This window comes from Ranitomeya imitator, chromosome 2 (genome assembly GCF_032444005.1).
Source record: "Ranitomeya imitator isolate aRanImi1 chromosome 2, aRanImi1.pri, whole genome shotgun sequence".
Lineage (NCBI taxonomy): Eukaryota > Metazoa > Chordata > Amphibia > Anura > Dendrobatidae > Ranitomeya > Ranitomeya imitator.
This window is the reverse complement of record NC_091283.1, coordinates 215,685,006-215,702,973: the sequence shown is the minus strand read 5'-3', so window position 1 is coordinate 215,702,973 and position 17,968 is coordinate 215,685,006. Positions and strand designations below refer to the sequence as shown.

Here is a 17,968-nt window from a genome sequence, read left to right as displayed (position 1 = left end):
CTCTTTGATTCGGGCTCAGGCGAGGAGCCTGCATTTTCTCAGGCACATGTCAGCTGATTTAATCTAGCTGTCATCTGTCCCTAACAGCCGTGGGTGGAATCGCGATCCACCCGTGGCTGTTAACATGTTAAATGAGGCTGTCAATCTGTGACAGTGGTATTTAATGTGCCCGCACCAGAAGCGCATCAATAACCCTGCCCATCAGTGGCTCTGTGACATGATCGCGGGGTGCCGATGGGTTGGCATGACAACAGGGGTCTGCAGGAGACCACTGTAGTTGTCATTGCCACTCTGCTATGAGCGCTGCCAGTGGTCGACATTCATAACAGATTTCTGAAACTGTTGAAGCAAGTAAAAAAGTGTAAAAAAAAATGCTTTTAAAAATATTTAAAAAATAAAAAAATATAAAAGTTCAAATCACAATAAAACAATACAAAAATCATAAATACACAATTTTTTTGGTCGTCGCAACATTGCAATAAAATGCAATAACAAGTAATCAAAAGATTGTATACACACCAAAATGGTATCAATAAAAACATCAACTAGGTGCGCAAAAAGTAAGCCAGCCCAAGACCACAAAAAATGGAGACACTGCGGGTCTCGGAAAATGGTAACATTCTTTTTTTCTTATTTATTTATTTTTTTTAATTTATTTTTTTACAAACCTTGGATTTTTTTTCACCAATTAAATAAAAAAGAACCTAGACATGTTTGGTGTCTATGGACTCGTAATGACCTGGAGAATCATAATGGCAGGTCAGTTTTAGCATTTAGTGAACATGGTAACGAAAAAAAAACCAAACAGTTGTGGAATTGCACTTTTTGGCAATTTGACCGCACTTGTAATTCTTTTCCAATTTTCCAGGACACTATATGGTAAAACTAATAAAATCAATGGAATTTTTCAGAAGTACAACTCGTCTTGCAAAAAACAAGCCCTCACATGGCCATAATGATGGAAAAATAAGTATGTTATGGCTGTGGGAAGGAGGGGAGCAAAAAGCAAAAACGAAAAATCTCAAGTGGTGAAAGGGGTTAGTATCTCAAGATGGTTGAGGCTGGTGAAGGAAATATATGACTGCTGTCGTTCATTGTGCAGCCCTTTATTTTCCATCAGAAGATAGCACATGGGAGGCTCTTGGTTTATTTGTGTGAACTGCAGTAACCAAAACAAATCAGGAAAAACCGGAAACTGCTCAGCCGATAGCAGAAATAGATCGGCCGAAGTAGGTGATGAAATGTCACCTGCCTAACGCCAAGAATGCCGACCTGCCTTACAGAAGACTAACGTCACCAGGTTTATCACAGGGAGGATTACAGAATCTGAAGCATGGTGATTAGTAATAGGTGAAATAAATCATCATTCACAAGTAAAAAGTTTTCTTAAAGAGGACATATCAGCTGGACAAAAGTGGCAGTTTTTGCTCTTATTTTTGCTTTCCTGATACATTGCTATGTATAGCACAAGAGATCGGAAGATCGCAGCTTCCGGCTCGTAAGATGACTATTAAATACAATAAAAGGTGAAAAAAAACGTGGTTAAAAATATTTTTAAAAAGTTAAAAAATACAAAAGTTCAAATCAGTCCAAAAATAAAATAATTATAAAGATACACATATTTGGTATCGCTTAGTTCGTAAAAGTCCTATCTATCAAAATATAAAATAAATTAATTGGATCGGTAAAAAGCGTAGCAAGAAGAAAAAAAAAATTGAAATGATTAATTATGGTTTTTCAGCTGCCACAACGTCGCAATAAAATGAAATAACTGATCGAAACAATGGATGTACCCCAAAATTGTATCAGAAAAATCGTCAGCTCAATGCACAAAAAATAATCCCTCCCACGGGTCCATATCCCAAAAATTAAAGATGTTACGGGTCTCGGAAAGTGGCGACAAATTTCGTTTTTACAAATTTTCAATTTTTTTTCACCATTTAAATAAAAAATAAACTATACATGTTTGGTATCTGCGCACTCGGACTGACTTGGGGAATCATATTGCCAGGTAAGGTTTACCATATAGTGAACATGCGCTCTTCATATGGCTGTGGGGACGGAAAAATGATAAAGTTATTGCCCTTCGAAGAAAGGAAGGAACAAAAAGGAAACTGTAAAAAGCAAAATCTTTGAGAAATGAAAATATCAACTGATATATACATGTAGACACCCAATTAAACAGAATTATAATGCAAACGTATCTGTAACAATTGTATTAAAAGATACTAGTTACAATGCCTTGAAAAAATATTCATACCCCGCTAATTTTTCCAGATTTTTTCACAATACATCTACAAACTTAAATGTTGGCATTTTATGTGATACCAACACAAGTATAAAGGAAAATATATTTGTTTTTCCAATTATTTAATATAAATATGAACATTGTGAGGTGCATTTGTATTCAGCCCACTGTAGTCTGAGACCCCTAAATAAAATCCTGAGTGCCCAATTGCCTCCAGAAGTCACATAATTAGAAAATTGAGTCGACTTGTGTAATTTCTGCTCAGTATAACTACAGCTGTTCTGTGAAGGCCTCAGAAGTTTGAGGACATTAAACAGCATCATGGAAACCAAGGAGCCCACCAGACAGGTCAGGGATAAAGTTGTGGAAAAGAGTAAACCATGGTTAGGTTCGGGAAAAAAAAAGCACAAGATCTGAACATTTTCACAGGGCACTGTTCAATCCTGCCAGAGCCGCAATGGAGGGTTTAGATCAAAGCATATTTATGTGTGTGAACGACCCAGTCACCGTCCAGACCTGAATCCCATTGTGATAAGACCTGAGAATTGCTGTTCACAGACGTCTCCATCCAATCTCACTGAGCGAGAATGCAAAGAAGAAGGGGCAAAATGTCACCTCTAGGTGTGCAAAGCTGGAGAGACAGACCCCAAAAGACTGCAGCAGTAACTTCTGAGAAAGGTGGTCCTACAGAGTACTGACATAGGGGGCTGAATACAAATGCACGGCACAATATTCAGATTTATATTTTTTAAATTATTAGAAAATGTCTTATTTCCTTTACACTTCACAAATACTCGTTACTTTGTGTTGGTATCACATAAAATCCAAATAAAAAATATTTCAGTTTGTGGGAGTTTAAAATTTAGAAAAGTTCACAGTTTATGAATACTTTTCCAAGGGAACGGTACATTAAAACAAAAGGTAACGTCCTACAGTGGTGAATTGTGAAATACTATGTCTAAGATTACAGACATGCCTTCTTGCAGAAACTCCACCACATTCGTCCTTAAAGGGACACTGTCACCTGGATTTGGAGGGAACAATCTTCAGCCATGGAGGCGGGGTTTTGGGGTTTTTGATTCACCCTTTCCTTACCCGCTGGCTGCATGCTGGCTGCAATATTGGATTGAAGTTCATTCTCTGTCCTCCATAGTACACGCCTGCGCAAGCCAAGATTGCTTTGTGCAGGGATGTACTACGGAGGACAGAGAATGAACTTCAATCCAATATTGCAGCCAGCATGCAGCCAGTGGGTAAGGAAAGGGTGAATCAAAAACCCCAAAACCCCGCCTCCATGGCTGAAGATTGTTCCCTCCAAATCCAGGTGACAATGTCCCTTTAAAGGTGTCCGATATTCTGCTACAAGTCTGTGGTCAGTCTATGTGATTGCTCACGTCTGAATCCTTACAACGCGCGGCGCACACTGCATACTGTCAGGATTGTCTGGCACTGCCATGTGACCACAAGCATGCGATCTGCATACCGCCGGCCCCTAGCCATGCAGGCCGCCATTAAACACGTTTGTGAAAGAATGGATTGTTCTAAAGAACTCACTGAATTTGAGCATGGTCCTCTAATAGGACGATATCGGTCACTTTGTGACATATAATTCCTCCTAAATATTCCGCAATCACCCGTGAGTGGATAATTATGAAGCGCGAGCCTTTAGGAACCACAGAAGCTCAGCTATGGAGTGGCTTACAGGTCACATAAAGATCGGGAACGTCTCTACTGACTTTAACATGAGCACAAAAACTGCATCGGGAACTTCATGAAACGGGTTTCCATGGCCAAGAAAACTGCTCACAGGCCTTACATCACCAAGCACATTGAATGCCAAGCGCTGGATAGAGTGGTATAAAGTTTTCCTTCGCTAGGCTTTGAAAATGTGTTTTTTCATGGAGTGACAGATCTTGTCTAGAAGATTGGAAGTCTAAGGGTACCGTCACACTATACGATTTACCTACGATCACGACCAGCGATACGACCTGGCCGTGATCGTAGGTAAATTGTAGTGTGGTCGCTGGGGAGCTGTCACACAGACAACTCTCCAGCGACCAACGATGCCGAGGTCCCCGGGTAACCAGGGTAAACATCGGGCTACTAAGCGCAGGACCGCGCTTAGTAACCCGATGTTTACCCTGGTTACCAGCGTAAAAAAAAACAAACAGCACATACTTACATTCTGGTGTCCGTCAGGTCCCTTGCCGTCTGCTTCCCGCACTGTGACTGCCGGCCGTAAAGTGAAAGCACAGCACAGCGGTGACAGGCAAGGAACCTGACGGACACCGGAATGTAAGTATGTGCTGTTTTTTTTTTTTTACATTTACGCTGGTAACCAGGGTAAACATCGGGTTACTAAGCGCGGCCCTGCGCTTAGTTACCCGATGTTGACCCTGGTTACAAGCGAACGCATCGCTGGATCGCATCGCTAGATCGGTGTCACACACACCGATCTAGCGATGACAGCGGGAGATCCAGCGACGAAACAAAGTTCTAAACGATCTGCTACGACGTACGATTCTCAGCAGGATCCCTGATCGCTGCTGCGTGTCAGACACAGCGATTTCGTAACGATATCGCTGGAACGTCACGAATCGTACCATCGTAGCGATCGAAATGGCAGTGTGTGACGGTACCCTAACTCCATATTAATAAATTAACATAGAACTTAGCACTCAACTTGGGATGCTTGAACAGAAGAATATTATTTTGCAGTATACTCAAAACGTTTCGGTTCAACATGGACCTTCTTCAGTTACTACAAAATGCAAAAAGTGCAAATAAACGCAAGAAACAAAACAACACACTTATATGTCTCTCTCCCTGGTCCACTACCTTACCCTCTGGTAACCCCATTGTTCTTTACAGTCCCCTTCATAGATTTTTTCTAGCCCGTTGACTTCCGGGCACATCCATCATATGAATTCCGTATACGGTATGTTCCCTAGATACCTCCGTCACACTGACACGTACCTACCACTGGTCCTGCACTTCCTCTCCCCCCTACACCCATATTTGATTGCTGCGCAGATTTTGGCCTGTATTCCCTGTCAGATTTATTTCTGCTACATATTTTGTATGACTACATTGAATTTGACCGACCTCTTTCTCTTGTTGTATATACTTTTGCTGTTTTGTTTCTTGCGTTTATTTGCACTTTTTGCATTTTGTAGTAACTGAAGAAGGTCCATGTTGAACCGAAACGTTTTGAGTATACTGCAAAATAAAATTCTTCTGTTCAAGCATCCCAAGTTGAGTGCTAAGTTCTATGTTAATTTAGTATATGGCGTGGGAGCCTAACTATAGCACCACTTAGTAGCTGTGCTCACGGTGTTGTTTCACATAACTCCATATTAATGACTGTGGATTCAGAATGAGATGTCATTAAAGTTCCTCTAGGTGTAATGTGTGGGATTCCCAATATTTTTCTTTGTATCTGTGAGGCAGTGACCCCTGTTACAGCTAGGGGCGCTGTTTATGCTCCCCAGAATGCGCACGGAGGCGTAGTAAGGCCATGAGGGGGTATTGCCGTCGCAGGTGTAGCTGGTATTGCAATGGTGAAACAGTGACCAATGTCATAAGTAGGGGTCGCCATGTGTTCTTCCCAGGTTTTGCATGGAGACAAATTAAATCTATAGGTGTGCATGGCAGTCACGGGCATAGCGGTGACTGCAATGCAGTTTAGAAATAATAAAAATAAGTGTAGTCTAGGACATGCTGTTGTCCAAGACAGATGTAGGAAAAACTGGCTCTGGAATGTGTGTTTTGAAACTGACTGCAGTATGTTGTGGTGCAGTCAGTTTCATGTCCGGTCCGGGTTTTCCATGTGGCAGGAAGCCACAGGTTTCTACGTTAAAAGCCCTGCAGGAAAGGGTTAGTGAAGTCTTAGTGAGGTCTTAGTGAGTCTGAGGAGTCTCAGGTGTGTGAGGGCCAGAGGTGGATGTCCTGTGACCGGAGGTGGACCGGCGTGTGTAACGATTGCAAAACAGGTGGATATGGTGCCCGGCTGCTATCCGGAGGATATCCTGGGCTGTGTACGGCTGTGTGAGTAAAGAGACTGTGATACAGCAGTGATGGACACCAACAGAAACTAGTCAGAGGAGGACTGGTGGATGTAGTGTCTGCAACATATAAAGCTGTGTGTATACAAGACTTGGTTCCGGCGTGCGGTCGCCCAGGGAAACTGGACAAAGGGAAGTCCGGCCTGTTTAGGGACTGCAATCTAAAGCCATGTACTATGTATTCTAATGGACTGGTGTGAAGTGAGCACTGATAACACTTGCACTTGTGTGAATTGGACCTTTAATGTAGTGAAGAGTAGCACATTAAAGAGACTTTTGTGTTTGAACTTTGTGGGTCACTGCCTTTTCACTGCATACGGTGCTACCTTACTGCCTTACAGTATCCTATATATGAAATAATTCTTTTTATATGATTGTTTAGGCATGGATCACCTGTAGACTATAAGAACATGGATTGCACCCAGGTAATATTATAAATCTGATGTATCGCGGCCTCGTTATTTATATCACTTGACACAATTGCTTTGTTGACATTCATCAGACACTGTCACTACAGTCATCTTCATATTCGGCCTCGTCCAAGATTACTGCTTTACACTTGTCCTAAACTCATTTATCCCCGTCAGCCCTGTAAAGCATCATTACAACAATGTGGTCATTATTTCTCCTGTGAGCGTCCACTGGGTAATGTGGGAGCTGTGGCATTTCAAAGCCAGAACATCTGAATTTCTCCAGCCTGCACTTTATCTGCGATGTAGCACAGCAGCCGCTTTGTCTTCCTATGATTTCTGCTTCCAATAACTCAAAAAAGGCGTTGTAGTCAAGATCGAAGTCGCTATCTCTACTTCTACAGATTATACTCGTATGTTGTTCTGCAAAAGCCAAAACAATGAGCTCAAACGTTCCATCACACATAAGACCTGCCATGTCTGATTATGTGAACATTTATCTTCTCTACTTTGTTTCCTCCCATCCTGGGAAAAAATGCTTTTTCCATTTCAAGTAGCTGATTAGTAATTTTTTTTTATTCAAGGGTCTTGCTTGAACTTTTTAGTAGCTTGTTGACCAAAACCAATGTTTTGGGGTTTTTTTTGGTCTGGAGCACAAATTTTATTTAGAAGATGAGGATAGACCCAAGTGGTAATAAGCAAATGGTTAGGGTTAACCTAACCCTAACCCCTTGGCATTATATGCATAAGTATCTGTCATGACGTATAAATAGATGTCGTACTGATTGCACGGCACCACTTCTTTATCAGTGCAATCTTTTGCAGGAGTCGTGACTGATATACACAGCCAAGCTACTAATGGCAGAGCAAAGTCCTGCAATGTGTGTGCGCTGGTGCCAACTTCACTTTCAGGTAATATTCACCGGTACATTACAGGACTTTGCCCTGGGAGCTCACGTGTTAGCTTATGTTAGTGTTTGCTGACTGCTGTCTAGTCTGTGTTTTAATATCCTGACGTCTTGCTATCCACTACCAGTTAAAGCTAGATTAGCTCTGGGGATCTCCTGTGTTTTCTCTGAATATTCCTGATTCTGTCCTCTGCATGTTTACTAACCATTCTCCTGCCTGACAATTTTGATTTTATTCTTCCTTGTACCTCCTAGATCGGACCTGGCTATAGGGCTATTCTTTCTGCCAGCCTGCACCACTGGCCAGCGGCTACTCTCAGGACTCAGCACAGGGTTTCTGTGTAAGTCCACATTCCTATGCAGGGTTTATAGGATGAAGCTCGTAGCTTCCTTGTGACATAGTAGTTGGAATATGTGACAGATAGAAGCTGCACTGTTTATTTTGAATGATCCAGAAAATATATGGGTTAAAATGGTTATAGCACACAGGGAGTGGTTAGCTCAGCCCCAGGGGATATTGGGAAAGTTATTATTGTGTCCAAGAGTAAGGTGTGTGCTAGAGAGTCTCCTGTCAGACTGAAATCAGACAAGCTGTATAAACCAGTTCTTCCTGGGAAGCGATTGCTGTAATAATAAAAGCAGTCAGGACGGCCAGAATCATCTTTATTACATCACGATAGAAATGAAAGAGCTACAACACCGGACTCATCCCCCTCCCCCAACCTCACTGCATTAGCAAGGTACAGTTCTGCGCTGGTTAAGACATTGTGTGTGGAGAGAAGTTATCTGTGATGAGAAGTTATCTGTGAAGAGACTTTCATATATGTTGATGAAGCATTGCATGAAGAGAAGTGATTCTGCGTGATGAAAAGAAGCTTGAATAAAACCCCTGTGATCAACTCTAGTTCAATACTGTGTCATAGCTGTGTGGCTGTAAACCGTTACCTCAGCTCTACTGTGAAAGATTATAATTAATGGTCACCCTGAGTAAGATTTCCCCAGGATACCAACAAGAACTCATGTTTCCTTTGTATCGCCCCCATATCCTGAGTGGGGTACATGCAACAAATAGCCGATGCAAAGCCTGTCCATAATTGCCCTTTTTAGAGCTGCGAGGCGACCGCTGACCTCTGCAATAACTTCACGTTTAACATACATTTGTTCCAAAAACAATAAAACATACCCGTGGTCTCCATGCATTAACGCGACCTTGCTGGTTCAGTCTGGCTAAATTGGGAGCCCATGAAGAAAATATAGAATGCGAGTAAGTGGAAGCAGATATACGATAAGAAGATATTGCACCTGACTGCATACCAAGGGGCAATGAGCAACCTGTAAAATAAAGAGACAACATGTCAAAAATTTAAAAAATATTGATTTAAACCAAGATGGTAAAAGTTAGTTGCACCAGAGTCCAGCGTAAACTGACGTCCACAGCGCAGGTCAATTTTTGCATCTATCCCATTCATCCATATTGGGCTTGTAGAAACCTGTGCTGCCAATTCTACCCATTTCTGATCAATGCAACAGATTTTCAATTTCAGAAATTACTGCATCCCAATACGCCTCGTGTATACTATTAGCTGGCTGTAGGAAAGATTTGGAAATTTGTGTATCCGGTGGAAAGTAATATTCTTAAATTTTGTACATTCCGAATTTTAAATTTCACATTTTTCAAAAAAAAAAAAAAAATATGGCCCAGATTTTCCATTCTACCGTATATGTGTGCAATGTATACGCGTGTGAATAAATAATTTACAAATATTATTGCAAAAACATAAAGAATCTTACTATTAAGGTCACAACCAAAAAGTTCCATTCGCAGTCCAGCTCTTGCTCCTGTATGTGTTGGGTGGATTTGTAAGAAACGAGCAATAATGGGAGGATCAAAGTGGTTCTCTCTGATACTTGATGAATCTACATTTCCAAAAAATACCTAAAAATACATATAATGCTCGGAAATGAACACAGATATAATTCAAAATTGCAATAATATACTGTAGATAAAACAGCTTTACATGTTTATTTCGTGAGCAGCTAAATGATAGATTTTGGATGACAATATGAACCAATCAAGGGCAGCACATTTTAGTAATGTGTCCACTTGGGTATAACACAAATGGTTTAAAAATGAACATACACCCCGATCCAAATAATTATGCAAATTGGATTTAAGTTATTGTTTTTCACATAAACTCATGGATGGTTTGTGTCTTGGGTCTTTGCAATAAATATTGGAACAGTTCATAGATAAGGAACTGTTATCTATGAACTGTTCCATTATTTATGGACACAACTGTTTATCACTCTCACATAATGGTAGTTCTGCTTCACGCCACCTGTCTTATCAATGACTTTATTTCTGGGCTGTGTCGTGCATAAATATGTGATTCTTCAGATTTTGTATTAGTCAATGCCTGATGAAGAGACCTGTGTAGTCTCGAAAGCTGCAATTTGTTACCATCTTTTCAGTTAGCCATTAAAAGGTATCAACCACTAGGTTATTCTTTAACTTTTTTTGGGGATAGGTTAAATCAAAGTATGTAATAAATATACTGAATATATGAAAATTAGGAGATGTTGTCCCTTAATTTGTTCAACTAAAACAACTGGTGATCAATGTCACAAAATCATAGACCTATGAAAACTGTTGAAGGAAAGAGCGCAAATAGTGTCTTATCTGAGAAGATAAGATCAAGATCAATCAAAATCATAGACCTGAAATACACTGCTCAAAAAAATAAAGGGAACACTTAAACAACACAATGCAACTCCAAGTCAGTCACACTTCTGTGAAATCAATTTGTCCAGTTAGGAATCAACACTGATTGTGAATCAATTTCTCATCCTGTTGTGCCAATAGAACAGACAACAGGTAGAAGTGATAGACAATTAGCAGGACAACCCCTGTAAAAGAGTAGTTCTGCAGGGGGTGACCACAGACCATTTCTCTGTTCTCAATCTTTCTGGCTATTTTAGTCACTTTTGCAATTTGTGGGGGTACTGTACAGTAGCATGAGGCAAAATCTACAATCCACAGAAGTTACTCAGGTAGTACAGCTCCTCCGGGATGGCACATCAATGCGAGCTGTGACAAGAAGGGTAGCTGTGTCTGTCAGCACAGTGTCCAGAGCATGGAGCAGATATCAGACAGGCCAGTACACCAGGAGACGTGGAGGGGGCCATAGGAGGGCAACAACCCAGCAGCAGGACCACTACCTCCTTATTGTGCAAGAAGGAACAGGAGGAGCAGTGCTAAGCCCTGCAAAATGACCTCCTGCAGGCTAATTGTCTGCTCAAACTGTCAGAAACAGACTACATGAGGGTGGTATGAGTGCCCGACGTCCACAAGTGGGTGTTGAACTTACAGCCCAACACCGTGCAGGGCGATTGGCATCTGCCAGAGAACATTAAGATTGGCAGATTCGACATTGGCGCCCTGTGCTCTTCACGGATTAGAGCAGGTTCACACTGAGCACATGTGACAGACGTGACAGAGTCTGGAGCCGCCATGGAGAACATTCTTTTGCCTTAAACATCCTCCAGCCTGACCGATTTGGCAGTGGGTCAGTAATGGTGTGGGATGGCATTTCTTTGGAAAGCCACACAGCCCTCCATGTCCTTGCCAGAGGTAGCCTGACATTAGGTACCGAAATTAGATCCTCAGACCCCTTGTGAGACCATATGCTGGTGCGGTTGGCCCTGGGTTCCTTCTGATATATAACAATGCCAGACCTCATGTGGCTGGAGTGTGTCAGCAGTTCCTGCATGATGAAGGCATTGATGCCATGAATAGTCCTGCCTGTTCACCAGACTTGAATCCAGTCGAGCACATCTGAGACATCATTTCTTGCTCCATCCACCAACGTCACGCTGCACCACAGACTGTCCAGGAGTTAACTGATGCTTTAATCCAGGCCTGGGAGCAGATTCCTGGGGACAACATCCGCCGCCTAATCAGGAGCATGCCCAGGCATTGTAGGGAGGTCATACAGGTACGTGGAGGCCACACACACTATTGAGCATCATTACCCTGTTGTGAGGCATTTCCACTGAAGTTGGATCAGCCTGGAATTTGATTTTGAGCACCATTCCAAATCCAGACCTCCGTGGGATATTAATGTTGATTTACATTCATCATTTTTAGGTTTTATTGTCCTCAACACATTCCACTATGTAATGAATAAAGATGTACAACTGCAATATTTCATTCAGTGATATCTAGGATGTGGGATTTTAGTGTTCCCTTTATTTTTTGAGCAGTGTACATTTTGTGGCGGTATAATACTGTTCTTATCTGTTGAGCACATACCATTTGGTTATTGCTGGTGTTTCCCTGATATGGGCTCCATTCCTTTCCATTTAAGCTGTAGAATACAAGAAATTGGGAAACGTATATAGAAAGGAGTCGTTGGCGGGCACCTTGTGTCTGTATGCCGTGGACCAGCATGGGGGTTAGAAGGTCCACCTGGAAAAGAGTGATATATCATTTAATAGATGAGGAACAAGCAATAATATTACTTATAATATACATTAACTGTAATTATCGAATACGTGTCTCTATGTCTGAAGGGTGGCATGCCAAGGATTTTCTCATACATGTACAACTGGTCAGACAACTGTGGAGAAGATAAGGTGGAGATAAATGGGGAGCAAATGTGATTAAAATGATAGTTTGGAGAGGAAATGTACAGGTGGGTGCAATGTGAAGCCCTAGCACCAAGGGAGCCTGTTACAATGTTTACGTGAATATATTTACTTGCAGGGCAACAAGTTTATGTTATAGTAGATGGTGGCCTGATTCTAACGCATCGGGTATTCTAGAATATGCATGTCCACATAGTATATTGCCCAGCCACGTAGTATATAGCACAGCCACGTAGTATATTGCACAGCCACGTAGTATATTGCCCAGCCACGTAGTATATTGACCAGCCACGCAGTGTATTGCCTAGTCACGTACTATATTGCCCAATCACGCAGTATATTGCCCAGTCACGTAGTATATTGCCCAGCCACGTAGTATGTAGTATATTGTCCAGCCATGTAGTATATTGCCCAGCCACGTAGTATATTGCCCAGTCACCTGGTATATTGCCCAGTCACGTAGTATATTGCCCAGCCACATAGTATATTGCCCAGACACGTAGTATATTGCACAGCCACGTAGTATATAGCACAGTCCATGTAGTATATTGCCCAGCCACATAGTATATTGCCCAGACACAAAGTATATTGCACAGCCACGTAGTATATTGCACAGCCCACGTAGTATATTGCACAGCCCATGTAGTATATTGCACAGCCACGTAGTATATTGCCCAGCCCACGTAGTATATTGCCCAGCCACATAGTATATTGCACAGCCCACGCAGTATATTGCACAGCCCACGTAGTACATTCACAGCCCACGTAGTATATAACACAGCCCACGTAATATATTGCACAGCCCATGTAGTATATTGCCCAGTCACGTAGTATATTGCCCAGCCACATAGTATATTGCACAGCCCACGCAGTATATTGCACAGCCCACATAGTACATTGCACAGCCCATGTAGTATATTGCACAGCCACGTAGTATATTGCCCAGCCCACGTAGTATATAGCAATGTGGGCATCATATCCCTGTTAAAAAAAAGAATTAAAATAAAAAATTGTTATATACTCACCTATCAGAGCCCCCGGATCCAAGCAAAGTGGTTACCGACACCCCTCGCACGCTCCGGTCTCAAGAGTGCATTGCGGTCTCGCGAGATGATGACGTAGTGGTCTCGCGAGACCACTACGTCATCATCTCGCGAGATCGCAGCATGGACCGGTTACCGGAGCGTCGCGAGGAGCGGGAAAGGCCTGTTGTGGATCCGAGGGGCCGACGGACGGTGAGTATATAACGATTTTTTATTTTTTTTATTTTTAACATTAGATCTTTTTACTATTGATGCCGCATAGGCAGCATCAATAGTAAAACGTTGGTCACACAGGGTTAATAGCAGCGTTAACCGAGTGCGTTACACCGCGGCATAGTGCGGTCGGTTAACGCTGCCATTAACCCTGTGTGAGCGCTGACTGGAGGGGAATATGGAGGGGTCACTGACTGCGGGGAGTAAGGAGCGGCCATGTTGCCGCCGGACTGTGCCCGTGGCTGTTGTGCCGCGACCAATCAGCGACTTGGATTTCCATGACAGACAGAGGCCGCGACCAATGAATATCCGTGACAGACAGAAGGACAGACAGAAAGACTGAAGTGACCCTTAGACAATTATATAGTAGATAGCTCTTTTACTGCATTTTTTGCACACAACCATTAGATGGAACCATAATACCTGTATTAAATGTCACTAATCATGTTTACAATAGAATATTGATGTAATATTTTATACAAGTATTGTCAAAACTATGTATATTTAATGAATTTATTTATTTGTAAATTGATTGTATAGCACTTTTTGTCTTTGCAGGGTTTTTCCCTTTCCCTATTTCAATGTTTTAATAATTTGCATAATAAAGATTTAATTATTTACTTTTATACTTTTGTATCTGTGGTGGTTTTGAGTAGGTACTATGGAAAGGATTGTCTCTTACCTGTAGCCAGGAATTCACAGTGTCCGCACTCCATGCATTTATTGATCCAGTATTTTTCAGTCTGGCTAGTGATGGGATCCAGGAACCTTTGTAAATGTGAAATGAACTACATTTTAATTTAATAATGGAAAATATGTTTATTAACCTCTTACCGCCAAAGCCTGGTTTCACCTTTCTGACAAGACATTGTAATTTTATGTGATAATAACTCTGGAATGCATATAATCGAGAAAAAATGTTGAGGCACAGCGCAAACCTCAGAAGGGAAGAAGCGCCATATTACATGCAGATTTTACTGGAATGGTTTGAGGGTGCCATGTCCCATAGTTAGAGCCCCTGAGGTGCAGAACAGCAGAACCCCCATAAGTGACCCCATTTTACAAACTACACCTCTCAATGAATTCATCTAGGGGTGCAGTGATCATATTGACACCACCGGTGTGTCATAGACTTTTCTACCATTGGGCGCTGAAGAAAAAATAATTACACTTTTACAACAAAAATTTAGTTTAGCTCTAAATTTTACATTGTCACATGGAAAATGGGTAAAAAAATGGCACCAAAATGTGTCCCACAATTTCTACTGAGCGTAGTAATACCCCATATGTGGCTGCACAGTACTGCTTAGCTAGATGGAGAGACTCGGGAGGAACAGAGCGCTACTTGCCTCCAGGAGAGCAGATTTTCCTAGAACAGATTGCATATTCTATATACAGAGCCCCAAATTGCTAGAAAACCAGAATCCCCCTACTCTGGGAATTTATCTACAGGTGTAGTGATGATTTTGACAACATGGATGTCTTCCAGAAATAAGGAGCAGTGGATGTTGCTGAGTGAAAATTGCAAAACTGCTACAGTGGTGCCTGTGTAAGAGGGTGGTGCTGCTATGGACAGTAAGGAACACGCTGTCACTTTAAGAGGCTGCACCCCCTTGTCTGGCGTGATGGAATGTTCTGCTTCTCCCCTGCGATAATCGTTGTAATGAACTAGTCTGCGCAGAGTGCAGGTGTGGAGCTGCAGCAGCGTTTGTGAGCTGAGGCTGCTGCAGAGAGGACTTGTGCTGATAGCTGAAAGAGAGAAGAACTGTGTCCTGATATAGCTGCAAGAGAGCAACGAAGATACAGAGAAAGGGATTTACAGTTTCCAGGAGCATCCCTAGGATCCAGAAGCAAGGAGAAGACCACGTTTCACAGAGCTGACAGAAAGTCGGGCGCACCACCATATTAGACTGCTGGGGGCCCCCCTGGGACTGGACCTGATTCTCCAACATCACCGTGAGTCTGTTCCTGTTTTGTGCACCTGTTAGGGCCTAGTGTAGGCTTCAATAGTCAGTACACGGGAGCCGTGTGGCCTGCTTAGTAAAGGCCAGGGAGGTTATATGTAGAGTAGCATCATCACTCATTTATTGTTTACATTTGCTTGTTAGACATACTGTATTTTGAGTCTGTAATAGCTGGAGCACTGTGCTATTTTACGGAAAAGATAAAGTTTATTACTCTTGTAAATTGTCTTTTGCCATTGTATACCCCTGTTTGCATCTTCCTCATCCAATTCATTCCTTGCCTTCCAATAAATCTACCCTTTGTTGTTTGAACCTCATCTTGTGTACAGTAGTCTTCCTGCACCGTGGTGGTCCCCCGACCATCACTTCAAGTGGCGCTGCGAGCAGGGTACTGTCACCAAGATGGAGGCAGCAGACAGCAATGGCGGGAATGCTAATGTTAATGGAGATGCTGTGGGCATTGGTGGAACCCCTGCAAGGACACTCCCTATGGGCACTGTTGTGAACTCTGCTTTTGGGTTCCCTCCAGTGGTTGTAGGTGGTAATGCAGTTGTCCCTGAGTGGCAGTCATGGTCAGGTGTATCTGCTGATTGCAGTTCTGACTGGGGTATTTAGGTGTGCAGGATTCATTAGTCCTTGCCTGTTGTCCATGGTTCAGGGAGGTTTTGGATCTTTGTCTGGTTCCTCCTGCCTTGCTGCCAATTCAGCAAAGAATAGTGTTTGGTTTTTTTTTCCTGCGGCACACATGCTGTGTGCTTAATAATTTTGTGCTATTCATTTGTTTTCTCTTGTCCAGCTTAGATTGTGTCAGTGTTTTCTCAGTCTTGTTGGATTCTCAGGAGTTGCAGATATACGCTCCATATCTTTAGCAAGATGGTGGAATTTTTTGTATCATCTGCTGTGGATATTTTTTGGAAGGGTTTTAATACTGACCACTTAGTATTCTGTCCTATCCTGTCCTATTTAGCTAGAAGTGGCCTCTTTTGCTAAATCCTGTTTCCTGCCTGCGTGTGTCTTTCATCTACTACTCACAGTCAATATTTGTGCGGGGCTGCCTATCCTTTGGGGTTCTGCTCTGAGGCAAGGTAGAATTCCTACTTCCATCTATAGGGGTATTTAGTCTTCCGGCTGTGTCGAGGTGTCTAGGATTTGTTAGGCACACCCCACGGCTACTTCTAGTCGCGGTGTTAAGTTCAGGATTTGCGGTCAGTACAGTTTCCACCAACTCCAGAGAAAGTTCCATGCGGCTCCAAGGCCACAAGATCATAACAGGGCACCATATTTAGTGTGCTACCAAAGTTTGACGGCAAGAATATGCCACTGTCCGACTGGGTTTCTTGGCTGCAAAGCACCCTGAAGATTTATAACATCAGCCCAAACCTTGAAGTGGACATTGCGTTAACTGCCCTAGAAACGTCTGCCTACAACCAGAACTCACCCGCAGTACCCTGAAGGAGCTAGTGAAGTTCCTGGAAGAGTCTACGGCGAGACTGCTAGCGCCAGACACCTTCGCGCCAAATTTTTCTCTAGGCTGCAGCGGGAAGAAGAAGGAATTTCTCAGTATGCAACAGCACTGCAAGAAGTGTTAGCAGAGGTGCAGAGAAAGGAGGTGGATGGATTTGGCGGCATGGGCTCTAAAGACCGGATACTCCGGGAGCAATTCATTCTGGGACTGCACAGCACATCGCGAGCACTGTCAGAACGGGTCCGGGCAGATCCGGCTCTGATGTTTCGTCGATTCCTGGCGGAAACAGTGGCCCGAAGTAAAGAAGAGAGCTATGCGTCTGGGGTGATGCGTGTCCATGGCGCCAATACCAGAGGAAACCCAAACCATCAGGAGGTGCTGGTCCAGGTGGTGCAAGACTTGCAGCGGTCCCTTGTCAGCGTGCAAGAGAAACTGACCCAGATGGAGCGAAGAGTGGGGGAACTACAACAGTCTGACCCACCGTACTCATGCAACCATTCTTCAGCCCGACTGATAAGGGATCAGTGGGAGCAAGCCCCCTCCCATCAGGCATCGGAGACACGAGGACAGGCTCGAGGTACCCCCCGGCGAGGAGGAGGCATCCAATGCTGGGAATGTGGAGGACGGGGGCATCTTGCCAGAGACTGTCGGAACTATACTCAAGGCCAGCGGAAGCCGCCATTAAACTACCAACCCCCGCAGTAGTGCGGCACTCTGCGGGGAAGGTGAGGAGAGAGGCCGCTCCATATCATAACGAACACTTGATTGCTGGGAGCCCCATCCTACGTGCTGAATTTGAAGGAGTTCTAGTGGATTGCCTGATAGATACCGGGTCACAAGTGACAACGATGCCAGAAGCGTATTTCAAGCAGCATTTCCAGGACCTGGCCAAGCCAGAAAAAGAGACATTGATCCGGTTGTTTGCTGCCAACCAACAACCGATCCTGGTCACAGGGGTCGTGTGGATGAAGATTCGAATCTGTGGGCAAGAAGTTGGGAGAAAAGG

At 43.1% G+C, this 17,968-nt stretch overlaps 1 protein-coding gene across 1 annotated transcript in view; it reads right to left on the bottom strand.

The window, feature by feature from the left end:
- F8 (coagulation factor VIII) overlaps positions 1 to 17,968 on the bottom strand; it is a 203,430-nt gene that overhangs the window by 4,879 nt on the left and 180,583 nt on the right. The window contains exons 21-24 of the mRNA XM_069748570.1: positions 14,216 to 14,301; positions 11,943 to 12,098; positions 9,422 to 9,566; positions 8,814 to 8,962 (exon numbers count right to left, since the gene is read on the bottom strand). Of these exons, the coding sequence (XP_069604671.1) occupies positions 8,814 to 8,962; positions 9,422 to 9,566; positions 11,943 to 12,098; positions 14,216 to 14,301 (536 nt within the window). The remainder of the gene's footprint in view (positions 1 to 8,813; positions 8,963 to 9,421; positions 9,567 to 11,942; positions 12,099 to 14,215; positions 14,302 to 17,968) is intronic.